Source organism: Lynx canadensis, chromosome E2 (assembly GCF_007474595.2).
Source record: "Lynx canadensis isolate LIC74 chromosome E2, mLynCan4.pri.v2, whole genome shotgun sequence".
Taxonomy (NCBI): Eukaryota; Metazoa; Chordata; class Mammalia; order Carnivora; family Felidae; genus Lynx; species Lynx canadensis.
The window spans coordinates 56,087,696-56,097,897 of NC_044317.1; the positions used below are offsets into that span (position 1 = coordinate 56,087,696).

General features: G+C 38.9%; 1 protein-coding gene across 1 annotated transcript; it reads right to left on the bottom strand.

Annotated features, from left to right (window-relative positions):
• Nucleotides 1–4,737: 4,737 nt before the first annotated feature.
• On the bottom strand, nt 4,738–5,679 carry LOC115502188 (vomeronasal type-1 receptor 4-like). The gene has a single exon (XM_030297370.1). The coding sequence runs from the start codon at nt 5,677–5,679 to the stop codon at nt 4,738–4,740; it is 942 nt and encodes a 313-aa protein (XP_030153230.1).
• Between the last annotated feature and the right edge of the window lie 4,523 nt (nt 5,680–10,202).

Below are 10,202 nucleotides of genomic sequence, written 5' to 3' on the forward strand. Positions count from 1 at the left end.
ACCTCTAAAATACTTTTTAAGATTTTATTTTTATTTTTAGGCAATCTTTACACCCAGTGTGGGGCTCAAACTCACAACCCCGAGATCAAGAGTTGCATGCTCTACTGATAGAGCCAGCCAGGTGCCCCCTACCCCCAAACCACCAATATACAGTAGATGTCTGCATGTGGGACTTGGGGTGCACAATGGCCCAGCCATCTTGTTCTTCTTTCAGAATAACAAATATATAGGATGTGAGCTAGGTGGCAGGAGGGGCTGTTAACTGGTACTGGGTGTTCAGTGAAAGAAAGAGGTGCCTGGATATCCTCCACCCAACTTGGCCTAGGTCTTGAGGTTTTGTGATGAAATAAGGCATAATGAAAACCTCTTTAATGTTTCCAAAGTATAATACATATCTTATTCACAAAGTCAGACATAGTGAGACAGATCTTAAATAAATTATTTCTCTCCAGTTTTTTTTTTTTTTAATTTTTTTTTTCAACGTTTATTTATTTTTGGGACAGAGAGAGACAGAGCATGAACGGGGGAGGAGCAGAGAGAGAGGGAGACACAGAATCGGAAACAGGCTCCAGGCTCCGAGCCATCAGCCCAGAGCCTGACGCGGGGCTCGAACTCCCGGACTGCGAGATCGTGACCTGGCTGAAGTCGGACGCTTAACCGACTGCGCCACCCAGGCGCCCCTATTTCTCTCCAGTTTTATTGAGGTCTCACAAACCAAAATGTTTATATTTTAAGTGGACAACATAATGTTTTGGTAGATGTATACACTGTGAAGTGATTAATGAAATAAAATTAATTAACAAATCAATCACCACACACAGTTACCTTGTGTGTGTGTGTGTGTGTGTGTGTGTGTGTGTAGGGAGAACACTAAAGATCTACTCTCTTAGCAAAGTTTAAATATAAATATATATTTAAATATATTGAGTTTAACTCTTTAGGGTTCCACAAATAAGGGATATCATGCAGTGCTTCTCTTTATGTATCTGCCTTATTTTACTGAGCGTAATGTTCTACAGGTTCATCCATGTTGTTTCTGGATTTAACATCAAAAGGAACAAAAGCAAAAATAAATACTTTTACTTCAAAGTAAAAAGCTCCTGCACAGCAGAGGAAACCATCAACAAAATGAAAAGGCGACCTACTGAATGGAAGAAAATATTTGCAAACTGTATATCTGATAAGAGATTAGTATTGGGGCGCCTGGGTGGCGCAGTCGGTTAAGCGTCCGACTTTAGCCAGGTCACGATCTCGCGGTCCGTGAGTTCGAGCCCCGCGTCAGGCTCTGGGCTGATGGCTCAGAGCCTGGAGCCTGTTTCCGATTCTGTGTCTCCCTCTCTCTCTGCCCCTCCCCCATTCATGCTCTGTCTCTCTCTGTCCCAAAAATAAATAAACGTTGAAAAAAAAAATTAAAAAAAAAAAAAGAGATTAGTATCAAAAAAATATAAGGAACACATATAACTCAATAGCAAAAAACAACAACTACTACAACAAACACCAACAAGAACAACAAAAAGAAACAAACAAGCAATCTGATTTAAAAAGGGACAGAGGATCTGAATAGATATTTTTCCAAAGAAGACATACAGATGAGCAACAGGTACACGAAAGGTGCTCAGGATTATAAATCATCAGGAAAATGCAAATTAAAACCACAATGAGATATCACCTCCCACCCATTAGAATGGCTATTAGTAAAAAGATGAGAAATAACAAGTGTTGATGAGGATGCACAGAAAAGGAAACCCTTGTGCACTATTGGTGGGAATGTAAACTGGTGCAGCCACTATGGAAAATGGTATGGCGGTTCCTCAAAAAATTAAAACTGAAGCTACCATATCCTTCAGTTCCACCTCTGGGTATTTATCCAAAGGAAACAAAAATACTAACTCAAGAAGATATATGCACTCCTGTGTTCACTGCAGCATTATTTACACTAGCAAAGACATGTAAACAACCTAAGGGTCCATCAATGAATGAATGGATAAAGAAGATGTAGTATATTTGTGAATATTATTTGGCCATAAAAAAGAAAGAAACCTTGCCATTTGTGACAAAATGGATGGACCTTGAGGGAATTATGCTAAGTGAAATAAGTCAGACAAAGACAAACACCATATAATCTCATTTATATCTGTAATCTAAAACAAACATACTAACTAACTAACAAACAAAACCTGAACTCATAAATCCAGAGAATAGATCAGTGATTGCCAGAGACAAGGGTGAAATGGGAGAAGGTGGTTGAAAGGTACAGACTTCCATCTATAAAATAAATAAGTCCCAAAGATATCATATAGAGCATATAAACAAAAACAAATTGAGTGAAAGTTAATCTACTAGTGTTGGATTGCCATCATATTGTCCAGGTAGAGACAGATGTATTAAATAACTACATTCTGACTAGTTTTTTTAAATGTTTATTTATTTTTGAGAGAGAGAGAGAGAGAGAGAGAGCACAAGTTGGGGAGGGGCAGAGAGAGAGAAAATGACAGAAGTTCTAAAGCAGGCTCTGACTAGTTTTTTAAAGTACACTATAATTTCTAGGTTAAAAACTAAGAAATACTGAATGTATGTCTTCCAAGATAAGAGAAGTACAATGTAGAATTATTTAAAATTAATGCAGAAGAAGTTAGAACTGGCAAACTAAGAATGGACTATAGGCATAATGAAGAACATAGTATAAATTGATAAATGCAATCTGAAATATATTTAATATGATACTGAACATAAGAGACTAATCTCATTCAAGTCAAACACATTTTACTATATACAGCTGAGTATTTTTCAAGAGATAAAGTTAAATATAAGGATTAAAATAGAAAAAAGAAAAACATACTCTATATAATTTTCCCAGTAATTACACATACTCCAAAAAAGGGGGGGACAAAATATAGAGTTATTTTAAAAAATGGATACAGGGGCACCTGGGTGGCTCAGTTGGTTGAGCATCCGACTCTAGTTTTTGGCTTAGGTCATGATCTCAGTTGTGGGATGGAGTCCCACCTCCAGCTCCACACCGAGCTTGGAGCCTGCTTAAGATTCTCTGTCTCCCTCTCCCTCCACCCCTCTCCCTCACTCACACACTCACTCTCTCTCTCTAAAATAATGTTTAAAACATGATACAGAATAAGTTAATGGAGAAAGGATAAGAAAATAGAACAGGTGTAATGAGCATATAAAAAGTTGATAAATCCAATTCTGGATATATGCACTCTTATACTAACCATAAAAGGCTAATTACAACTAATAAAGTCAAACATTTTCTTACTATATTCAATTGGTTTCATTTTCCAGAGATATAGGTAAGACATAAGGATTAAAATAGAAAAATTAAAAATGTATTCTATATAACTTCTACCAATTAAACCACTAGGATGGAGAGATCAGATAATATACAATTTACAGCTAAAACATATTATTATAATGAGTATTATATTTATTCCTCAATTTAGTTTTCCAATATTACTGACAGAAAAAATGACTTATATGAGCATATATGTGCATATATACACATATACAAACTCATACACATATATATATACACAAATATAAACATAGATATGTTGTATCTATCCATCTACATACTGCTTGTGGTTCTAATGTATGGTAAATATTTCTGTGTTTCACATGAGCTAAAAAAGTATGCATTTCTCTATTTTTTGTGGCAAAGAGGTCAATATATATCCATTAGATCAAACTACTTCTTCTGTTTTTCAAATTATGAATCATTAATATTTACATCAACTTTATAAGTACAGAGACAGCTACATTAAAATATTTCCTAAAGTTAAGGAAATGTCCATTTTCATCTTTTGACAACCTCACTCAAAAACCCCAAATAAACAAAATGGATCCATGACTTATTCTTCCAATGGCTACTCCCCCACTACTCAAATTCAATGAAAGTCCCCTAAATAAAGTTATTTCCTTACCCAAGAAAGTGCACCATGGAGACTGTTTCTTGCCAACATGCCTTCAAGGCATCTTTGCATAATAGATCAAGATCAAACCTCCACAGACCCCCAAATCTATGCATTTTTATCCCAGACAACATGTGTTTTTTTAAGAGTCAACACTCAGTTGAATATTTTTTTAAAAACCAGCAAAACTTATTTTGTGTTTTCCTTGTCCTACACCAGGTCAGTGTGGCCCTTCTATAAGAAAATGCTTAAGTCTCCCTTCTAAACATCAGACTTCCAATGATTAACACCTCTAGAAGAGTGTGACATACCAAACTCATACTTGGCCTGTGATGCCTCCATTCTCTGAAAACGAATTTACTCTTCAGCTTAACTCCGGGTTATCCATTATTCTGCAGAAGTTTTTGTTGTCTTCAGTATATTAAATGACCATGTCAAATGGTGTCCCTAGTTTAGGGAATTTGTCATAGAATCCCGTGACTAGTTAATTTTGCAGAAAATGTATTATGTCACATTGAAAGTTACATGCTCAATGACTTCATAATCTCCAGATTGTTTCAGGAACTGCTGTTTTAATAGTACATGGGTTTCAAACTCCCTCACTTCAAATATTAAGACATTTATATTATATAGTATTTATATGATAATCATATAATATTTCATTTATAATTGCATTTCACTTATTCATTTCACAGCAGAAGTCTAGTCTGTGTTGTTTATCACCCTCTTGTAATATGACGGTTTCAGGATTGTGGTTAAACCATCAAATGAATTAATGAATAAAAAAACTAATTGTTGTGGATATGCATATTACTTACACATTTATGATAAATTTAAGCAATTTTGTATTTCTTTTCTTGAGAAAGCAGAACCGGGACAATCTAGAGTCATGGCTCATGAGGATGTAGGGACTTACAGTTGGAAAACATGCAGTGATTAGTGTAGTGGTGTTCATCAGCCACCAACTGGGATTGTCAAAAATCACTGAACAATTGTGAAAGATGAAGGAGAGAATGCACAAAAATACGAAGGTGATGACGAGGATAAGGATGCTTTGGGTGGCTGTAGACTCAGGGGAGGATCTGGTGGAGAGATTGTTGCTGTGAATGTATTGGACTTGCTGTTTGTGCCTGTGCAGGATTAAGACCATGGAGCCGTTGGCCCAGATCATGAGCCCCAAACAGAAACCATCATGGAATAATACTGATGCTAAATGCAGTAACTGTGCTATGTAGTCAGGACCTCTAGAATAACAATAGTCATAACTCTTTGCCTTTGTGACATTTTGGTGGCTCCACTTGCCAGTTATATACATAGGAATGATAATACTAAACATAATGTTCAGGATCCAACAGAGGATGTTGGAGCTGCCCAGGTACTTGGAAGCTTTCACTTTTAGCCATCCCCACCTGGAATCCCTGGGACTGATGACGATCATCTGGAAGAGGCTCAAGAGGCAGACGGTGCCAATGGACACATTCCTGCACACTCTGTGAACACAGAAAACAAATTTGCATCTAATATCATTGAGGAATTCTTTTAGTCCCCAAACTGCCATCATGTGGGGGACTCCTTTAGAGAGAATGACCAAGGAGTTGGCTATAGTCAAGTGTTTGAGAATCAAATCTGTGCACCTGAACCCCCATCCCGTTAGATAAAGTAAGAGATAATGGTAAAGAAGATAAAAATTCCCCAGAAGTCCAACTATAGTTTGTAATAAGAAGATCATTACCATTACCAAATCAATGGCGGTCATTCTTCAAAATCCCAAGGAGTGAAATTCTTCTTCTGAGCCAGGTTCCTGCATGGGAACAGGAGGCGTGAGGCACATGTCATGTTGGCTGGAATTCAATGTTCTCCACTAATTTTAGTTCATACTTAGAAATATCTACTCAATGTTTCTTATTACACTTTTTTTTTTTAATTTTTTTTTCAACGTTTATTTATTTTTGGGACAGAGAGAGACAGAGCATGAACGGGCGAGGGGCAGAGAGAGAGGGAGACACAGAATCGGAAACAGGCTCCAGGCTCCGAGCCATCAGCCCAGAGCCTGACGCGGGGCTCGAACTCACGGACCGCGAGATCGTGACCTGGCTGAAGTCGGATGCTTAACCGGCTGCGCCACCCAGGCGCCCCCCTTATTACACTTTTTAAAGAGTTGAATACATCACCTTTGAAAAGCTCTCACAAAATACAAGTCACTCCAATGAGGCCATACCTATAATAAATTCTGTGTTCTTCATAACTCCATGAGACAGGCAATAGCGTTATTTCTATTGGAAAAATAGGGAGGACTTGGACAGATAAAGTTTAATGATTTCTCTAAATGTAAGCCATATTATGGGTAAAGGGTGGACTTGGCTTGGCTGGTAAAAAGACAATGCGTTAAAAGAATTTTTTAATGTTTATTTATTTTTGAGAGAGAGAGAGAGCGAGTGGGGGAGAGGCAGAGACAGAGGGAGACACAGAATCTGAAACAGGCTCCAGGCTCCAAACCATCAGCACAGACCCCGACCCGGGGCTCAAACCCATGAGCCATGAGATCATAACCTGAGACCAAGTAGGACGCTTAACCAACTGAGCCACCCAGGCCCCCAAAAACAGTGCATTTAAACACTAAACTATTCTGGGGCACCTGGGTGGCTCAGTTGGTTGAGCGTCAGACTTCAGCTGAGTTCAGGACCTCCAGGTTGAGGAGTTCCAGCTCTGCGTTGTTGGCTTCACTGTTGTCAGCACACAGCCTGCTTCTGATCCCCCACTCTCTGACCCTCCCAACCACCCCCAGGTCTCTTTTTCTCTCAAAAATCAACATTTAAGGGGCGCCTGGGTGGCGCAGTCGGTTAAGCGTCCGACTTCAGCCAGGTCACGATCTCGCGGTCCGGGAGTTCGAGCCCCGCGTCGGGCTCTGGGCTGACGGCTCGGAGCCTGGAGCCTGCTTCCGATTCTGTGTCTCCCTCTCTCTCTGCCCCTCCCCCGTTCATGCGCTGTCTCTCTCTGTCCCAAAAATAAATAAACGTTGAAAAAAAAAATTAAAAAAAAAAAATCAACATTTAAAAAAACCCACTAAACTATTCTAACATGACTACTTAGCTGTGTTCCTGAAGAATACAGATGTTTATTCATTTTCACACTTTGTCTTCTTATTTTAGATTGGTTTTACTTTGTTTTACAATTTTGTGTGACAAGTTTCCGTTTATGTGTATAGGCCGTTACAAAATACAAATATAGATTTAGATTTCATAATAAAATATTGATACATTAATTATAGTGTAATTCTGTCAGGGACTGCATTATGACAAATTATCTTTGAAGAAGATACAATTGGCTCTATTCTGGGATGGCAACAGAAACACTAATATGCTTTTATGCTGGGTGCAATATGGCACCTATCACAGGAATCATTTAACACGATGTCAGTCCCTGAACTGTGGGACATGAACCACAATATGTGATAAAATCATGTAAGGTAGAAACTAAACATTAGCATTTTCAAATCATAAACGAACCTGTTTATTAATATGTGGCTAAAGTAAAAAGTGCTAACAATAAGGCAAGATTTATGAACTATTAAAATATAGACTCATTTCAAAACAGAATCTCAAGAATGTGATGTATGTGTATTTTATAAATTGAAACTTAAAAGTTTAAAATTCATGAGATAACTTTTTTTTTATTTGAGAGTGTGTAAGCAGGGTAGGGACAGAGGGAGGAAGAGAATCTTAAGCGGGCTCCATGCTCAGCTCAGGAAGCTCAATCCCACAACCCTGGGATCATGACCTGATCTGAAATCAAGAGTCAGACACTCAAACAAACTACTGAGCCACCCAGGTGCCCTGAAATTTTAAATCAGATAGTACATCAACAGATACATTGGGCCTAAAGCCACTATCTGAAACCAATTGTTATTCTGTTACCATTTCATTTACTGCTGTTTCTCACTAAAATGAACATATCCTGGATATTCTCAATAGGAAACTATCACTGTCTCCATTAAACACTTAACACAGTCAGAGAAAGCCTTTCTACTCTTGCATTTATCATTTGGAAATACCCTTTTTGCACAAGGTTAGAGGATTCCTGTGGTTTCATCCCACTTTTTTTTTTTTTTAACAACACAGAAGTGTTACAGGCACCTCTGGCAATCCTGAGAATTTAGTCTATGATTCCTGTAACATAGTGGGAACAACAGATTGATTTTGGTAGTTCAGTCCTAAACACTAGGAACCAGGTTTCCTTATCACTTGATTAAATACCAATAGTCACTTTCAGTGAGGATTACACTAAACACATCAGGAGCCATCAGAGATTGGTAAATGTCTACAACCCCTTCTCTCTTTACTAGTTCAATTCAAGCCTCAGAGTATGCTTCCTTCCCTTGTGTCTTTGGCTCTGGACCAGGTTGAAACACAGAAGAATCTTTTTTTCCCAAGATGATCGCTTACCAGACTCCTGATACCATTCCTTGGTTGCAGACTCTACCTCTCACACCAAAATAGAAAATACTCACCTGACTTCCTCTGGCTGTCAGCATGGAGGTCAGAGTGACAGTTGCAACAGCCAGCATATGGAATAAATAGGGAGGCAGCCAGACCACTAGATAGGTGTTTGTGGTTCTGTGACATCGCCTCCCTGTGGAACTGCATTGTCTCTTCACCTGTAGCTGCAGTGAGAAAACAGCCTTGGCGAACTGAGAATATTTGTGACAAACTTTTTTTTCATCAGTTGTCAATTACCAAAAAAGCAATTACAAGTTTGTAGGTATTATCTCCAAAGAGATCATTATGGAGTTTGGAAGAAGCTCTTCCTTTTATCCCTGGAGACAGACAGGGTATCGGATGGAAGGAGCAAGAAATTCTGAGGTCTGACATGTGAGAAGCTGGCAGGGGAAGCTCGTGTGTCTCACTGGATTCTCTGCTCTCCAGAAAAGTCTCCCCCCCCAACCCCCCACCGCCAAAAGTGAGTTCTGTCTTAATCTTCAAACCACTAAGCCACACCATCATTTAATTAACGGGAGAGTAGTGGAAACAGATGACATACCTGAGAAGGACTTTGAAACTGATAGATGTCAAGGAAGCACAGATGACAATTTTCACTGGAAATCTCTGGACGAGAAACCCACAGCCCAATGGCAATTGATTTGGAAGTCTAGGTGATGTGGAAAACTTATAACAATATGTACTCTCCCCATATTCACTCTTCCCTATCACTCCCAGTAGGGATATGAATTATAAATAGAACAAAATCCATTGAAAGATAGAGGTTTATGAACTTGCTAATAAAGCATGGCTTTATAGGCAGGATCAGATGATTTGTACAAATAATTCTTACAATTCCTTCAGCTATGAGATAAGCCAATGTCACTTCCTCAATTCTAGAACACTGAATGATTACCAGTCTCATGCCCTTATTTATTTTTTTTCCTGAATTTTCATAAGGAGCCTTGTTTTCTTCTGTAATTAACAACAACAACAACAACAACAAAAAACCTATGAGTTCTAATTAGTCCATTGCTTTTTCCTACAAACATGCCCACTATGATCCTCATTCAGTATTTAATGCACCCCCAATTTCAAAGTCAGGGATTAATACCATAATGGTGGACAAGCTCTAGTACACACACGCACACACACACACACACTCTAATTTATACCCTTACACACATATGCAAACACACATGTGCATGTACACCCACACAAATACAGTCACACACCCTCACATACTTAACCACACACACACTTACATAGACTTTGCTTTATAAACTCAGACTCCTCCATGGCTCAACACATATCAATACATATTTGCATTTGTACACCCTATGACACGCAGTTGCACAAAGTCACACACCATCATCGCATGTGTATCTGTATAAGATGTTCAAAAATGGAAAATAGTTTCATCACACCACTAGATGCCCCAAAAAGGGCGTTTTTCACCTTTGTTACTCCTTCCATCCCCCCAATAACCTGTAAAGAGGGTATTTACAAAGCACAACATTTCAATTGTGCTGTGAGCACTGTCATTTCCATTCAAGGCACATAGCTGCAGAGCTGTGATATCAGGAGAGTGACCATGCATGTGTGCATGTGAGGGGATGGGAAGGGGAAGTGGGGAGAGAGGGGTAAAGTGAGAGCAAGGGAAGGGCTGTATAGGTAATGGTGCAGACAGCCCAGGACATGGAAGGAGAGGAAAGAGGTTACAAGACACAAGAAGGCTAAAGTCACAGAGTGTTGAAGGGCAGGATTTAAGAGCACAAGGGGCAAAGTGTGCCAGAAAGTTCAG

What these genes read in the sequence shown, in the direction of transcription:
- LOC115502188 (XM_030297370.1), bottom strand. Translation starts at nt 5,679, where the DNA reads ATGACCGCCATTGATTTGGTAATGGTAATGATCTTCTTATTACAAACT.